Here is a 16874-nt window from a genome sequence, read left to right as displayed (position 1 = left end):
TCAAGATTAAATGCAGGTATCACTTTTCTTCCCAGGAAGTTTTCCTGGACTTTTCTTTTTTTGAGGGGGGAGGTGGGGGAAAGAATTTCGCTCTTGTTGCCCAGGCTGGAGTGCAATGGCTTGATCTTGGCTCACTGCAACCTCCGCCTACTGGACTCAAGCGATTCTCCTGTCTCAGCCTCCTGAGTAGCTGGGATTACAGGCGCCCACCACTGCACCTGGCTAATTTTTGGTATTTTTAGTAGAGACAGAATTTCACCATGTTGCCCAGGCTGGTCTTGAACTCCTGACCTCAGGTGGTCTGCCCACCTCAGCCTCCCAAAGTGCTGAGATCACAGGCGTCAGCCAGTGCCTGGCCGTTTTCCTGGACTTTCATGCCACAATAGGTAACTTTCTTCCTGCTCTCAAAATATTTTGTTTCATTAACAATCTCTTATGTGTCAGTTTTGACAGCAGAACTACCTTGCTTATCTTTGAATCCTCAGCTGCCACCAACAGAGAGCCTTTGTAGGTACCATAAAAATGTTAATGAGAATGATGGAAGAGAACAAGAGGGCCATGCTCACTTCTTGCCTAGAATTTAGTAAAGTTCACGGTTACATAAGCCAGAGGGCACTTCAAGGAAGGGGTGACTTAACAGGATTAATGTGGCAAAGAACATGGGGGAGAAAAAGGCCATTGGATTTGGTCTACTGAAAAGTCTTTACACTGAGATTTACATGTGATGAAAATCAAGCTTGGAAGGACTGAGAAATGAGAAAAAAATTGAAATACAAACTCCTTATCTGAGATGACTGTTTACAGACATCTGTAGGAACAGAACAAAATGGAACACGTATGGAACATTTACTGTCCCCATTTACTCATTTTGTTTTGTAATTATGTAAGACATCTATATTGTTCCAAATGAAAAACACATTAACACAGTATACTCAGAGAATCCAGCTTCCCTCAATATCCCCTCCCTCCCCAGTGTTATCAATTTCCATTAGTATTTGGTTTATCCTTTTTTTTTTTTTTTGAGACGGAGTCTCGCTCTGTCGCCCAGGCTGGAGTGCAATGGCGTGATCTCGGCTCACTGCAGCCTCCGCCTCCCAGGTTCAAGTGATTCTCCTACCTCAGCCTCCCGAGTAGCTGGTTTACCCATTTTTAAAAACGTTCATACATATATATATATATATATATATGCCACTCTTAGAGAAAGTAGCACACTACACACATTATTTTCTTCACTTGGAGATCTCTCCACAGCAGTATGTAGAGATCTTCACTTGGAGATTCTTTTTACAGCTTTTTTTACATTCCTTTTTACAGATGCACAGTACTCTGCTGCATGAATTTATCAGTTTATTCAACCCATCCCTTTACTGATAGAGATGTGAGTTGTTTCCAATCTACCGCCATTGTAACAGTGCTGCAATGAATTGCTTAGTGCCTGTTACTTCATTTTTGCCAGACTATCTCCAGATACATCTGTTCACTTTAAAACAATAGTCCAGCTGGGCGAGGTGGCTCACGTCTGTAATCCCAGCACTTTGGGAGGCTGAGGTAGGGGGGATCGCTTGAGCCCAGGAGTTCAAAACCCGTCTGGGCAATATGGCGAAATCTCACCTCTACAAAAAATACAAAAATTAGCTGGGTGTGGTGGCACACACCTGTGGTCCCAGCTACTTGGGAGGCTGTGGTGGGAAAATCACCTGAGCCTGGGAGGTTAGGGCCGCAGTGAGCCATGATTGTGCCACTGCACTCCAGCCTAGGCAACAGATCAAGACCGTGTCTCCAAATAAAAAAAGGAAAAAAAAAAAAATGACGATCCTATGCTATAGATATTGGGTCCCTATCTTCCAAACTAGAAAATAAACTCTATGTAGGGAAACAATTACTCTAGTGCACAGCAAAGCTCAGCAACTGCAACAGCACATTACAGAATAAGCCTTTAAAATGTGGAGTAAGCACCCTTGCTCCTACTCCTACCTTACCATTCTTTTCATGATACTCTGACATCTCTTCTTAAAGGAAAAAAGTTACTGTTGTCAAGGAAAACACCACAAATAAACAAGGAGTTTAGTTTTATTTTCTCTGTGCATTTGCAAAATACTCAGGACCAACATAAAAAAGAAATACCTCCTGTGGAAAAAGTTACATTAAAAAGGAGAATGGAGTGGGGGTGCTGAAAGGGATTAGTACCTTAGCCCCAAGGAGCTACAGCATCTCTGATTGGTCCAAGGAATAGAAAAGATATTGGGAAGATGTAACAGGAGGAAGGAAAATGCGAATTTACTGAGGGAGAGGGCCTCGAAGTGGGCCTCGAGGGGGAACTGGTGGCCGGGGAGTGGGTCTGGGTGGAGGGAGAGGCCCCCGCTGGTAGCCATAGGGTGGGGGTCGTGGAGGGCCAGTGTATCCGTGGGGGGGCATCAGTGGAGGAGGTCCACGCATACCATGTGGAGGCATAGGACCTGGGTGACCTGCAAGGAGTAAAAGAAAAGTTAGTAAGGGCACGGGACAAGGGGTGTGCCTACAAGAAGCTATAAGAACATGATAGGTGCAGATGAGGGAGGTGGCTAGAGCCAACTTACCCATGGGAGATCCGAATGGAGGCCCTCTGGGGGGCATGCCCATTGGAGGAGGTCCAGGATGAGGCATTCCAGGTGGTGGTCGGGGCGGTGGCTGACCCCCAGAGCCTGGGGGTCCAGCGTGGGGATGTCCTAAGCCATGAGGGCCATGGTGTGCCAGCTGCATCTGAGACATCCCTATGAAAATAAAACAGACACAAGGAGAAAAGAGACAAAGAGAAGGAGGCAAAGAAAATAGAGAAAGGAAGAAAACAAAATTAGAAAGAAAGTGACATCAGAAAGAGAACTATATAGAAAAAAGGGTATAGAAAATAAGGCTGGCTGGGCACAGTGGCTCATGCCAATAATCCCAGCACTTTGGGAGGCCTAGGTGGATCACTTGAGCCCAGGAGTTCAAGAACAGCCTGGGCAACGTAGTGAGACCCCATCTCTATCAAAAAATACTTTTAATTAGCCAGGCATGATGGTGTGTGCCTGTATTCCCAGCTACTCAGGAGGCTGAGGTGGGAGGATCACTTGGGCCTGGGACGTCACAGCTACAGTGAGCCAAAACTACACCACTGCACTCCAGCCTGGATGACAGAGTGAGACCTCATCAGCAAAAAAAATAAATAAATAAAGAAGGGTGGTAAAAAGTGCTCCCTATCGTTGACCCTATTCCAACAGCACAAACCAACCAATCAACCCCTTACCCTCTTTGCTTGCTTATTCCATGATTTAGGTACTGTAATAGTAATGATAAAGTATATAACAAGTGGAGTAATAACTCTGTTGATAGGACTTGAGAAAGTAGCAGAGGACATACTGTCTAAGCAAAGATCTAATTCTAAAGGATGAATACTTCAGGAGGATAAGATCATGGGAAGAAAGCATCCCAAGCAGAAAGATTACCATGTGCAAGTCACAGGTGTGGCAAACAGCACAGTATGTTCCAGGAAACGCCAGTTAACTCAGTAATCAGGAGCAAAATGCAGTTACAGAAATGAGGGGCAGGGGCCAGATCATAAAGAGCTGTGAATGCTATGGTAATGAGTTTGGGTTTTACTCTGTAGGTCAAAGGGAGCAACAGAGGAATTCTGAGCAAGAGTGTGCACATCTGTGTCTTAAAAAACCTACCCTGTGAAAGTAGATCAAAGTTAGGGAAAACTGGAGTCAAAGTAGCAGGAAATTACTACAATAAATTAAGTGTAAAATAATGAAGGAATGAGAGACTGAACTAGGGTACTGGCCATGGGGAGAGATGCCACTGATATAAATAAGGCTTGATATTAAGAGTGGGGTGATGGGGAGCAGTCAAACATAGCTCTCAGATTCATGAATTAAGCACCTGAAAAAAAAGAACACTAGAGGAAGAATGAGTTTGAAGGAGAGGGATACAAAAATAAGGCTATCTATTAAGTAGCAGCATTAAGGATCTGGAATGTCAACAGCTATGGACTAGAGATACAGATCTAGGAGGCATCAGTATATATCCAATTAAAACTATAGATATATGCAGAAAAGAGAAACAAGCACAAAAATCTAGGAACAAGTAGACATGAGTCTATTACGGTAGCTGAGATTAAGGAGTCAGAGAGAGGGGTGGAGGATCTAGAAAAGCAAAAGCAAAAAGAGACAAGAATTTCAAACAGGAGGACACGACTAGTTTCAAGTACATCAGAGGTCAAACTAGATAAGGAGCAGAAGCGTCCCCGAGATTTGGCAATTAGGTCACCACTTTGAGGTGGAGTCAGAGAAGAGAATGCAACTAAAGGTTAAAGAAATAAAAACTGACAAGTAGAGTCTACTTGTCAGAAAAACTTAAGAAATGGATTCAGGGTGATAGATGTTAGAGAGTATTTTGTATGTTGTTTTAATAGAATGTCTGAAGGAAAGGAAAACTCTGAAACTGTTACTGTTGAGGAACAAAGGGCAGCAGGGTGAGTGATAATAGAGATGCTCTACCAAGCTCTTCCCTCCCTTTCCCAACAAAGCACACCTACCTGGATGGGGCATCCCACCCGGTGGGAATGGGTGAGGATGTGAGTGTCCATGACCAGGATGTCCTGTCCCTGGGGTTCCTGCCGAAGGGGGGCCATGTCCTGCAGCCCCAGGAGGCATAGGTGGTGGGGGCATGGCTGGGGGTATCCCAGGGGGGAGGGCTCCAGGAGGTGGAACTGGGGGTGGGAAGGAGCCAGGAGGAGGCATGCCTATAGAGGGAATGGAAAAAGGAAGAGTTAATGGTAGTGAGGAGAAAATGTCTTTAAAGAGCCTGTCCCGATCTGGCCTCTCCAGGCAGGGTGAGCTCTTTCCCCCTCCTCCCAGTGCTCTAAAATCAAAAGCAATGTTAGAAAAGTCAACCAACTTCACCCTCCTAAAGAAACCCAACAACTTTCTTCTCCACTACTACCATCACCCTTCAGTCCTCTTTCCATCAACTTACTGACTCAATGTCCCCTGTCCCCCTTTCAGACTCGTTTTTTTCTTCCTCCTGACCCTCTCCCCCAACCTTAAGACAAACATATTTTAACCAAAAGCTTTACCTGGTGGAGGAAGCCCAGACCCCAATGATGATACCACAGGATTGGGAGCAGAGGGTGGAGGAGGTGCATCTGCAAACAGCTGATGCGGGCGATCAGCCTGGGAGAGCGGGTTCTGAGCTGCCAGAAGTCGTTCGGCTGCTGAGCCATGGCGCTCACCCTTGGAGTCCTTCTTGAAGGCATAAGATACGGTGATAGGGCGGTTACAGAGGTACTGCCCATTCATGGCTTCAATTGCTGCATCCGAAGCATCAAATGAAGCAAAATTAATAAAGGCATAACCTTTGGAGTTGCCTGTGTCAGGGTCCCGCATAATCTTGGGGGTTTGTAAGATGACCCCAAAGGCGCTGAAAGTATCATAAAGCAACTTCTCATCAATCTCAGGGTCCAGGTTCCCAATGAAAATGTTGGCCCCTACATCCAGGTTTTTGTTGTGAGCTGATGCTTTGTTCACCCGTATTGGCTTCCCATAGAGTTTGATCATGTTCATGATCTTAATGGCATAGTCAGCATCTTCCTCACTCAAGAATTCCACAAAGCCATAGCCTGGAGAAGTGGAGAAGAGGAGGTTAACAACGTAAGTGAAGAGACTGAAAATGGGGTAAAACTCATCTACCCTCTAATCACAAAGAACAAGAAAGAAACAACCTCACTTTACTTAAGAATGGTTCCAGAAATAAACTGAACAGAGGTTTAAAAGAAAAAAATCTTTAGGTTGCTCAAGTTATTCCAAAACAGTTGTGAATACTGCTGGGACCCTCCGGGAGCAATTCGCCCCTTGTCATGTACTCACCTTGGTGCTGGCCAGTGACTCTATCCTTTGGCATGTGGGTGTTGACTACTGGTCCAGCCTGGAGAAACAGTTCCCACAGCAGCGGTTCACTAACCTTCTCATCCAGGCCCCCCACGTACACAGTGGCATCTGAAGGGAGGCAGCAAAAAGAGCAAGGGTGAGAGTGTAACGGGAAGAAAGGAGGTGATGGAAACATGAAGATGGAACCCAACCAGGGGAACTGGGGACCGGGGTAGGGGACAGGAGCAAAAAAAAAAGTTTAAACCCTTAAACTTCTCTCTTCCCAGGACTTCGGGAATCCTCTGAAGTCTAATTTAGTATTCTGAGTGGATTTTTTTCATTTTTTGAGTGAGAAGTCAGCAGGGGACCGGACATAAGTATCACACCCACAGGCCTCAGCCAGCACCCGGCCACCCCGCTCCCAACAGGCACGGGGCCTGTCTCGCGCCCTCTGGGGAAGGGAGGAGTCCAGTCTCCCCCCCTGCAGAGGCACTGCTGGCTGTAGTCGGGGCCTCCTAGCCACGCTGAGCCCATTCCAGACTTTCCCCCTCCAGTTACCCTGGTTCCGCTCGGAGATCGGCCCGGCAGCCATGGCGAAATAGATCCCGCCGTCTCCCAGCAGCGGTTCCGCCTTCTGACCTCAGCACGACTTCCACTTCCGGGGCGAAGGCGGACGTAGCGGTGGGCGGGGCAGCGGAAGAGGAGGTTCCTGGAAGCGGCTGCAGCCATCTTAGGAGCCTCCCAGACTTAACCTGGGTCGGGCGGTGGAGTCCTCGGCTCTCGTCCTGAGGTGCCGCTGCTAGTGGTCTTAGCGAGGAGGGCGGAACGGAAACGCTCCGACCCTCTTAATGCACTGCTAGACTTGAAAGAATCACACTGTTCCCAAAAATGTAAATTCGAAAGCTAAAAGAACAAAAACTTCAGTTTTAATATATTTTGTGGACAGTGATTCTTCTTTTGTTGTCCAGAGAAGGATGTGCTGAAGAGTTCGCCCCAACCCGAGGACTTGGCTGCTTTCAGGCGCAGAGGGAGCCTTCCATCTCGCCTGCGGCCTTCTTGCAGATTTGGCCTCACAGCCCTGATTTGGGCTGGAGGTATTTGGTTTTCCCTCGGGGAGGAGACTGCGAAACGTCCGAGCTGGAGTGACGTCCGCGCTCACCTCGTCGTAATTGCATGGGGAAGGTGAGAGCTGCTCCAAGTTGGCGTGTGACCACAGCTGAGGGGTGGATGGGATCGGAGCTCTAGAGTCTGGATCTCTAGAACACTCTGGCCCCGTCTGCCTCTAAATGGAAGACACACACAAGAGAACCCTTTCCCCAAATTGCACTTGAATTCTGCAGGGCCTCACCAAACCCAGTTCCCCTATTTCCTTAGCAATAATATTGTGGATACCTTCCTCTCTTGGATCATACACACCTTTTACCCCACCACTTTCCTACCTAGGAGAATCCTTTATTCAAACACAAGAAACAATGCCAGCAATGTGTATAAATACTATGCTTTAATGAGCCCCTTAAATAGAAATGCCACTACAAAAATACAGAGGAGACAGGGTGTTTCCTGTATCCGCCTCATTCCCATAGAAAACTATAAGGGAAGAAATAGAACTTGGAATTAAAGCAGCAGCAAGACGAGGTGAGAATGCGATTTCTAGGCCATCTCGTTGGGACTGATGAACAGCATCTCTGATCTCATGATTTAACATCTGGTTATCCAGAAGGGATGGAATTGGCTTAAAAAAAAACGATCAATTTCTGGATTGTTTTTGTTTCTTAATCCTTCAAATGACAAGAAACAAAAATATTTGTAGGAACTAAGCAAGACAAGAGTTGGAGCAGTTAACACTACCATTTGCAGCAGAAACTCAGACCTTCTTAGTGAACTTAAGGGCTGAAGTGTGAAAGCTGAGGCTGCAAGTCCAGATACAAAAAAAAAAAAAAAAAAGATTAGACAGAACCCTCCTCTACCCCAGATCCCCCTCTGCCCTGCCTTTGAGAATGCCAGCAATTTCAGTGGGATTGAGAATGGTATGTGGATCTCTTTTCTTGGAGTGATCCTCAGGAGATATTCTTGGTGTCCATTTCCGTAATAACTCCTGAAGATGGGATAGCTCATCCTGGAGGCCAGAGACTGTGGGAGCTGAGAGGCCCATCTGGGGAGGAGGCAAAGAGGAACAGAGAGGAACACTGTTGTAGCTCTGGCCCCCTGCTTGTCTGATACTTCTGGTGTCTTTAATTCTGTTTCCCATTCCAGCTATGCCCTAAATTCCACTTAATCTAAGTCACAAGCACTTTCCCACACCTCCTACACTCCCAAACCTTGTTTGATGCCAAGAGGAGTAGAACTTCACTTCCCAGTCCTCCCAGCCTTCAGCTCCTTGCCTTTCCAGCTCCTGTTCTTCTGGTTCAGCAGAGTTAAGTCCCTTGTCCCACTCCCAGTCTATTTTCCCTTCTTACCTGGACCTCAGGCCTTCCCCTCAGGTAGCAGCGTCTCCAGAGCCTGATCTGGGGTCCCAGATACCCAGGCAGCAGCAGCCCTGGAGGTAAAGGGCAAGCTCCCCAATGTGAGGGGAGACCCCATTCCTGGTCAGCCAGGCTTTCAGAGGAGATAGCAGGTCGAGGGAGCCAACGAGAAGAGACTGCCAGCAGGGAGGGACTGTCCCGCCAAGGACAGAGCTGATTCAGGGGGGTCAATGCTCCTCTAGAGAAGAGCCACACAGAACTGGGGGGTCCAGGAACCGTGAAGCTTGGCTAAAGGGAAAAGGAAATCAACTGGCAACGGAGAGACCAGATAACCCTAGTTTCCCCAATCTGGATCAGGATAGGGTGTCCTGCTGCCACCCACTCACTGCACTGGTGACTAGAACTACAAGCCTCCCCATGAGAACTCTTCTACCCTCCTCATTAGGCTTCAACTAGGCCTCAGGGCTGATTAAGGTTGATTTTAGGGCAACTTATGTGTGCATGAGACAGGAAGATGAGTAGACAGACTTGAGGAAGGACAAAAAGGGTGCCCTCTGTGCTATTCTAGGACTTTTGTCTTCCTAGGGACACCCAGGGACTGTAAGTGACAGCTGCAGAAGAGTAGTGGAGTAGCTTTCCCTAAGGAACTCAAGACATTGTGTCTTTCACTTCTCACTGTCTAGTAGCATGAGCCTGTGGGAACGTCAAGGGATTTTAGGAAGTTTAGACACTTCACCTGAGGTCTAGGGAGCCAGGAATCTGAACAGTGTTCTGGGTCATAGCCAGGATTCTGGAATTGTAGTATCTGTGCATTGCTATAGCGTAAATCCCAGTCCCAGACAGACAGCTGCAGGTTAAAAGAGTTCCCAGCTGGGGGCTGGGAGTATCCTGGGGTGTAGACTTGTGTATAGGAGTTTAACTGAACAGAGGAAGCAAGAAAAAGGATGGTTACACACAATCCTCCCACATCTAGAGACAAATCATGAGATTCTCACCTCTTATTCTAGGAAAGATGTAGAGCAAAAGTCTCATCCTGAAAATGAGAATAAATCTCCCCCTCCCCACTCACAGACCTCACTTCTCATAAAACAAATCAAGACCAAACTTCAGAGAGTACATCTCAATGGGAAAAAAAACACAAGTCAAAAATAGAAGTCACTGACCTGTCCGCTCTGCTTTCCGCGCTCCCAGGGCGTATTTCTCAGGAAGGTAAGGGTGTCAGGAACCCTGACACTGTCATGAAGAGCAAGAAGGAAAAACTCAGAGAATTGAAAATCAGCTGGAAACTGCTGGAGGAGCTGCCAGACACAATCAAGGAAGAGGAGAAACACCGGAGCCTGAAAAGAAGAGGTTGGAAGGGATTATTGGGACCCAAAGAGGGAGGATGATGAGATGATAAGGGAATGGGGAACACAGGGAATAGGGGGCACTATGGAGGTCAGGGAATGAAAATCTGAATTGAGGGTAGCAGGGGCTTGTGAGGCCTCACTCATCAGGATCTTCGTCTCAGCCTAACCTCGGGGCCCTTCTGACCGGATTCACCTCCAATGGATTATACAAAATAATTTCTCATTCTCTTACTTCTTTAGTAATATCCCACCGATGCCATCCCGAATCATTCTCACCTCTTCACTGGCCCCAGTTCCCCCAAGCCGAGTCAGGAAGGGATGTCCAGCTGCCACCCACTCTCGCTGCACTAGTGATTGGAAGCCAAACAGTGTTCGGGCTTCAGGGGCTGAAAGCAGCTGGACGAGTGAAGAGAGGAGGCCATTGAGATCACGATCACCGCGCTCTGGGTGATAAAGAAGAAGAAGGGACAAAGAAGAGGGGTCCAAGAAACTAGGGCAGAAGAGAATGAGAAGAGAAATACGGCAAGGAGAAGTGAGAGGCACAGAGGGGAAAGGTTTGGGGTAGGAGGATTGAGAGAGCACATAGAAGTGAAGAGAAAACAAAGACCTTGAATGATTCACTTCCTAGACTCCACCCGGATAGAAATACCCAGTTTCACATGTAAGGGGCAGAATCACAATTCTCAAACCAGCTTCCACACTGCCCTTCCCACCCCAACCCCAGTCCCCATCCACTGATGGAAGGAAAGGAACAAAGGAGCTAAGACCATCCTAGTGTCAGGGACCACAAGTTGTGATGGGGAGGCAGAGGTAACACTGAAGGATGAGAGTAGAGCTCGCAGGTAGTTCCCAGGAACAGGAGAGGAAGAAGCCTTATGGGTCTCCCTCCCTGAATGCAATCTGGTCAGGTGGGTAAAGAAAAGAGGCAAGGAATGGAATGGGCTTAACGAAGGAACTCACCTTGAAGTATTACAGAACGAACCCTGGATGTCACTAATACTGAAATGTCACTGGCCTTTCGAAGACAAGCCCTGGAGGAGCAGGTGAGGAAGAGGGAGGAAGAGTGATAAGCCTAGGGGAATAGAGTGATGGGTCATGGGATGGAATAAGGCCGACTCCAAATCCTACCCCTCCTCCTTCTAAAGAGCAGAAAATGGCTCTTTAGGAGGAGAACTAAAGAAAGGCCATTTAGGACCCCAAGTTAACAGAAGGTTGAGGAAGGTTGAATTATAAATGATGGCTAGAAGAAGCGAGGGAGTACCTGACATAGTCCAGCCATCGTGTTCCTTCCAGGGCTGAAAGCCATTTATCCTCAGCTACAGATGAATCTGATAGAGGGTAGAAAGATCAGAAGGGCAAAGAGATTAGAACTCAGGATTCAGGATTCAGGTTGATAGCCTGCTGGGTTAAGAACAGGAATGAAAAGTAATTGTAAATGGCCAGGATGGTTTCTAAAATTAAACTGTGATGATGGTTGTACAACATTGTAAATATAATAAAACTCACTGAATTGTATACTTCAGTGAAGGGTAAATTTTATGATATGTACATTATGTTTCAATAAAGCTGTTTAAAAAAAGAATAAATTGGGCTCAAGAAGACAGGAAATCAGTGAGTCTGTGGGAGAGGTGGGAGAGATGGGAGGTGAGTAGAAAACAGTCTCACTGGCCGGGCACGACGGCTCATGCCTGTAATCCCAGCGCTTTAGGAGGCTGAGGCGGGTGGATCACCTGAGGAGTTCGAGACCAGCCTAATCTAACATGGGGAACATGGTGAAATCTCGTCTCTACTAAAAATACAAAAATTAGCCAGGCATGGTGGCGGGCGCCTGTAATCCCAGCTACTCGGGAGGCTGAGGCAGGAGAATCGCTTGAACGCAGGAGTTGGAGGTTGCAGTGAGCCGAGATCGCGCCACTGCACTCCAGCCTGGGCCACAGAGGGAGACTCCGTCTCGTCTGCCTTTTTTTTTTTTTTTTTAAGACGAGTTTCACTCTTGTCACCCAGACTGGAATGCAATGGCACATTCTCGGTTCACCCCCCTCCTGGGTTCAAGCAATTCTCCTGCCTCAGCCTCCCCAGGTAGCTGGGATTACAAGCATCGGCCACCGCACCCAGCTATTTTTTTTTTTTTTTTTTGTATTTTTAGTAGAAACGGGGTTTCACCATGTTGGCCAGGTTGGTCTCGAACTCCTGCCCTCAAGTGATCTGCCCGCCTTGGCCTCCCATAGTGGTGGGATTACAGGCGTGAGCCACTGCGCCCAGCCAAGACTCCATCTCAAGAAAAAAAAAAGGAAAAGGAAAGAAAACAGACTCATTAGACTAAAGAGCTACTCATCTACAGCAAGCAAAGGGTAAACCAGGTTAGGCTCAGCAGACCTAGGGGTGAGGGTGAGGGGTCAAAGGTTATTCTCACCAGGCAGGCAGAGGGCCCTCAGCCTCAGGTGGGCAAGTTGGATATCTGCAAGGCTGGGCAGCTCATCCATAGTGTCTACCAGGACAACATCTGAATGCCCAGCCTGGAGCATCAACTCCACTGCTCTGGAGGGGAGGGAGTCAGGAAATAAGAGGAGTCTGCCCTGAGCACCTAACCCTTGATTCTTCCCATCAAGCCTCCCTCACCTGATATCCTCCTTGTTAGGGTCACTGGCTGTATAGAAGCCTCCACAGCGGAGAAGATCACTGCCCCCAGGGTGATGCCAGGACAAGCGCTTCACATGGGGCAGAAGAGGGTCATTGTGGGAGAAATGCCTAGCTCCACGCTACCCTTGCCCCCACGCTGACCTCACAGAGGTTCCTCCCTCCACGATGTCCCTGGCCCACATGACCCTCTAATCCACAGCCATTACCCTAACCCTCACACTGACCGGTCCACGGCCCTGATGAAAGTGGCCAAATGCTCTCCTGACCTCACTGTCCAGAAGTCGGTTAGGGACCCAGAAGTAACGGGGGAGGCTGTGAAATGAGAGTGATATTACAGTTTGGCTCAGTGACTTCATCATAAATGTAAAGCTGTTATTACAAGGAAGCTGCTTCAGAGGGACCATTCCATGGGATTTCAGGTTTAGGGATCTAGGAGGCAAGGGAGATAGCTTTGTGGGTGTCCTAGGAGGCCGGATTTTGTGGAAAGTCCTAGCTTTAGAGGATCAAGGAACTAAGGGAAGATTGGGAGAGCAGCAGGGTTGGGGTGCACTGGGGATCACCTGGTGGCTACGTCGAACCTCTCGTTGACCGTGCTGACCCTCCAGCCTCTGGCTGCCTGCTTCTTCCGCTCAGTCTCCCAGTCTTCCCCTGTCTCCATGAGAGGAATTGGTGGTTTTCTGGAGCCAGAACCCTGGCCTAGAACAGGAATGAGACATAGAGGAGGAAGGAGAAAATCAGAGACAGCTTCTCAGCTCTTTGTCGTCAGCCATCCTCTGCCTTTTCAGGCTCCTCCTTACCCTAAAGCACTCTCACTCACCAGCCTTGCTCAGAGTTATCCCCGAATATTGTTGGGCTTGATTGCTCTGAGCTCTGGCTTGGACAATGGCCATCGTCACCTGTGGAGGAAAGGACATTCCATCCTTTTGGCTTAGGCTGAGTAAGTGAAAAGAAGGAAATGGAGCCCATGTGTTGCTCCACTCTCTTTGCCAAGAATGAAGAAGAACAGTGAAGACAGTCCCTAGAGAAGGGGGCTTCCTCAGGTCATGGGGACTGGGGTCGAGAGAACAAATCTGGAACCACAGAATCCTAGAATGATGATTCTGGGAGGAATCCTGGTTTTTCAGAGGAGGAAACTTGCCCACAGTCACACTGCTGGTAATTAACAGAGTAAGGCTAGAGCGCAGGCCCTTTACTCTCATCACGCAATCATTTATCCCAGCCTTTTAGCCTTTCCTTGAGAGAAGCAGGGGGAATGATGAGAGGATCCCAGGGGCTGGAGGAGTCTCAGAAATTGTCAGGGAGAGGATCCCAAGGTTCTGGGGTGAGGAGGAAGCCTCAGGTTAGGGGCCTCTTACCTGAAAAGCCTGAGGCTCTAAGCCTCCAGCCTCAAAACCAACTCTGAGCAGCCGGAAGTCTCGGCCATGAATCAAAATCTCCTCAGGGATAAATTTAAGCAGGGACCCTGGACGGAGGAGCTGGACTCGGGACAAGCTGCTCACTGAAGTCAAGAGGTACAGAACAGTGTAACCATGGACCACAGTCCCTCCAGAAGGGACTCTTCCAGCCCATCCCACTCCATCCCTGCTGTTTTCTGAGAACAGAGGAAGGATGAGGAGGAGGGAGTTCCAACACCCCCAGTGAACCCCTTCACCAAACCCCCCCAACTTACCAGCCTCTAATCGCCCAATGTTGACCAGGGCAAAATCGTATTCACTGCTCAAGGGAGTATCCTAGACGAAGCACGTGACTGGGTAGACATCTGAAATCGCCCTCATTTTCCTACCCTGGCAGCCCCAACCCCTTCTAGGGGGCAACCACCCTAGAGAGAGTTCCCACTGATTATCAATGATACATTCAAAAGACAGCCCTTAACCCATAATGTTTGTCTAAATCCTGCTAGACTCCCCTACCCATTTCCCACTAGCTGTCATTTCTGTTGCCCCAACCATCTCACCTGATTCCACTGCCATCCACAGGGCTGGAAGGTGACCCTAAAGTTGGTACAGATCAGGGTTCCAGACAATTCCGGTTCCAGGCCCTTCCTCACCCCTGGGGCCCATGCTAGGATCTGCTCCCCTAAAGGGGAAGAAGGGAAGAAGCCCTGTTATGACTATTCCCAGTGTTGCCCACACTTGGATACACCCACCCCTCCAAGAAAGGGAGATCTAAATAGGGAAGATTAAAATCCTCCCCAAAGCCCACTACAATGTAAGCTTATGAGGAAAGATATATATTTTTTAATTTCTGTAACTAGAACAGAGCCTAGAACAGGGCCTGGCACATAGCAGGCACTACCTATGTATTGAATAAGTAAATTTGAAAAGGGGTAACAGGGTCAAGGAAACAGAAGGAATGTCAAGGTCCAGCTCTCAGCCAGCTCTAGAGGCTGTCAGCAAGGACAGCAAGCCTCAGGCAGAAGTACTTTGAGCCAGGAGAGGAACACAGAGGTATCTTTGGTGAGGGCATGAAACAAGATTGGTGTAGGATGAAATTTGGAAGAGTCTTTGGAGAGTGATAGGGCATTATTACCTGGGAGGCATCTGGAGGCCAGGCAACTGCTAGGCTGATGACTCCTGGGCTCCGGCATCCTGTTTTCCTGGACAGACTTTGGTCCAGAGAGTTGAGGGGGGTCTAGAGTTAACCCCTAGGCTCCCCAACTCCCCAAAGGCAGCTGCCTTTAGAGGCCTACACTCACACTCTCAGAGGAAACTGAGATCAGTGTCTGTGGGGAGCTCCAGATCTACCAGGGCTGGTAGACAGTAAAGGGAGGGGCTGGTTAATGGATAATGAGACAACGAACTTGAGACTGAGAAAGACAGACCAGGCTCCATCAGCAGAAGCTGATAGGACAGACACACCCTCCTCCTCCTCTAGAGCCTTCGCTTCCCCCTTTTATCTCCACCTCATCCCCATTCTCACCCTCTTGCCGACACCCCCCCAAATTCCTTCTCCTTACCCCCATCTCTGGCTCCTCCTTCTGGGGGACAATGTTGAAACTCTGGCCCCGGCCCCCCCACCACATTTCTCTGGCTCCATCCGGGGACACAGCAGTTAAGGGTGGGAAACCTCAAGGATGCTCACCCACCTCGGGGAGAGGCTGAGTCTTGTTGAGAAGAGGGGAGTTAGGGAGAGGGGTAGGGGGTTGGACACAAGGGAAAGGAGCATTTGACGTGCACAGAGCAGTGTTTGGGGGTCCTTGGAAAGGTGTGTCCAGCCCAGCCTGAGAAGTCTCCTCGGAAACTTCAGTCGACTCTGGAGAGGGCGGGAGAGATGCCCAGCCCCTTAAAGGAGAATACACACAATTCTGGAAAAGTGGAGAGGAAACGGTGGAGTCTGAGACGGACGGGTGGGGAAGAAATGGGGACTGAGAGAAAAACATCGACTCCCTTCTTTACCCCAATCCGAGACCCTGTTCTCTTCCTGTTCATGAGTACTGGAGACCGTTTGAGGGGAGCAGTTCTATTGATTATGAAGCTGGAATCATTTGGGCTACCTCTCTGGAGTGTCTCAGTGATGACTTCCCTTAAAAGCTCAGTTCTTTTGTCTTCTCAAAGGGGTTTGGGGTGGGGAGAGGGGTAGGAATGTTAAAGTGATTCAAGCCTCCTTGCTGCCTCTTCCAGAAGAAAATGAAAATTAGACCTGGGGGGATTTTTGTCAGCAGAGGCCCAAGAATTAGGTGAGGAAGCAGGGAAACTGGTTAAAGTGGTTTTGCATATCTTTCTCTAGAGGGCATGACACAGACGTCATGTGAAGACTGCAGTGGAGAAGTATAAAAAGTGTCCAAGATGCAGACACAAGTACGTTTGTGTGCAAGTCTTGGGGATGTGGGTGGGACAAAAAGATCTTACCAGTTAATCTTGCCCATCACGTAGATACACAACCAGTTGGCAATAAGTGCCCATTCCCGTATGTGACTCCACCCCTCCAACCCAGACACCAGATCTCCAAATGAATGATTCATGTTCAGGACTTTCACAGGTGAGGGCTGGAAACCTCTCTTCAGCTCAACAGTCCATCCCCCATCCCTCCCATCTGCAACCCAAGAAGCAAAGATGGGTAAGGAAAGCTGAGAACAAGGAGAGAAGTCAAGGAGCTGCAGCTCCTTTAAAGGAGGAGGACTTGGGGACAGCAAAGCAAAAATCTTTATTTAGACATGAAAAAGACAGAAAATAAAATACAAAATAAGAGTTAATGAGCTGCTGTTTTATTGCTTTTGAATCTACAGAGGCAGCAATCCTTAGGTGGGGGCCCCAGTTTTCCAAAGTGACACTCAATTTTCCCCTCCCCCCAGTATACCACCCTTCTGGCCTCAGCTTTCAGTTTCCTGTCTTGGCTGCAACTGTGGAAATAGTGAAGATATTGTGAGACAGGAAGTCAGTCTGGAACAAAGAGGTATACACCTGCTAGGAAGGTGGCCCAGAAGCCTGATTCTAGAAGTCCTAAAGGCTACAGAGCACCACCACCCCACCTCCCCCTAATGCATTCCATGGGCCTCAACCTCTTGGGGGAAGAAAATATTCCCAAGGTCTGTTGTAAAA

General features: G+C 48.3%; 2 protein-coding genes and 1 long non-coding RNA gene across 3 annotated transcripts; 1 reads left to right on the top strand and 2 right to left on the bottom strand.

Moving 5' to 3' along the window:
* Positions 1 to 2052: 2052 nt before the first annotated feature.
* On the bottom strand, positions 2053 to 6521 carry SF3B4 (splicing factor 3b subunit 4). The gene is made up of 6 exons (XM_032154834.2): positions 6444 to 6521; positions 5886 to 6014; positions 5096 to 5638; positions 4556 to 4762; positions 2577 to 2750; positions 2053 to 2465 (listed from the first exon to the last, which is right to left on the bottom strand). Exons 1-6 carry the CDS (start codon positions 6475 to 6477, stop codon positions 2278 to 2280), a joined length of 1275 nt encoding a protein of 424 aa, XP_032010725.1. The 5' UTR covers positions 6478 to 6521; the 3' UTR covers positions 2053 to 2277.
* Positions 6522 to 6615: 94 nt separating this feature from the next.
* On the top strand, positions 6616 to 10792 carry LOC131383519 (uncharacterized). The gene is made up of 3 exons (XR_009213631.1): positions 6616 to 7067; positions 9539 to 9697; positions 9937 to 10792. It is a non-coding gene; the product is annotated as an uncharacterized LOC131383519 (long non-coding RNA).
* Positions 7342 to 15358, bottom strand: MTMR11 (myotubularin related protein 11). Its single transcript, XM_032154833.2, has 17 exons — positions 15293 to 15358; positions 14866 to 14941; positions 14291 to 14412; positions 14006 to 14066; positions 13692 to 13834; positions 13154 to 13232; positions 12897 to 13032; positions 12561 to 12648; positions 12316 to 12404; positions 12110 to 12234; positions 10958 to 11024; positions 10657 to 10727; positions 9973 to 10139; positions 9511 to 9684; positions 9084 to 9266; positions 8342 to 8635; positions 7342 to 8037 (listed from the first exon to the last, which is right to left on the bottom strand). Exons 1-17 carry the CDS (start codon positions 15356 to 15358, stop codon positions 7849 to 7851), a joined length of 2130 nt encoding a protein of 709 aa, XP_032010724.1. The 3' UTR covers positions 7342 to 7848.
* Positions 15359 to 16874: the final 1516 nt, after the last annotated feature.

This window comes from Hylobates moloch, unplaced genomic scaffold (genome assembly GCF_009828535.3).
Source record: "Hylobates moloch isolate HMO894 unplaced genomic scaffold, HMol_V3 SCAFFOLD_5, whole genome shotgun sequence".
In the NCBI taxonomy this organism is placed as follows: domain Eukaryota; kingdom Metazoa; phylum Chordata; class Mammalia; order Primates; family Hylobatidae; genus Hylobates; species Hylobates moloch.
The sequence above is the reverse complement of the archived record's forward strand: the minus strand, read 5'-3'. Positions and strand labels throughout refer to the sequence as shown.

Bases quoted from the DNA above. Each gene is read 5' to 3' on its own strand.
- SF3B4 (XM_032154834.2), bottom strand. From the start codon at position 6,477: ATGGCTGCCGGGCCGATCTCCGAGCGGAACCAGG. The intron at 5,639-5,885 runs GTGAGTACATGA...CCACTTCTCCAG, and splicing joins AGTCACTGGCCAGCACCAAG to GCTATGGCTTTGTGGAATTC. The intron at 4,763-5,095 runs GTAAAGCTTTTG...TTCCCTCTATAG, and splicing joins GTCTGGGCTTCCTCCACCAG to GCATGCCTCCTCCTGGCTCC.
- MTMR11 (XM_032154833.2), bottom strand. From the start codon at position 15,358: ATGTGGTGGGGGGGCCGGGGCCAGAGTTTCAACATTGTCCCCCAGAAG. The intron at 12,235-12,315 runs GTGAGGGAGGCT...CCTCCCCTCCAG, and splicing joins CCTAACAAGGAGGATATCAG to AGCAGTGGAGTTGATGCTCC. The intron at 8,636-9,083 runs GTGAAGTGTCTA...TTTTCCCTTTAG, and splicing joins CCTGGCTCCCTAGACCTCAG to CCAAGCTTCACGGTTCCTGG.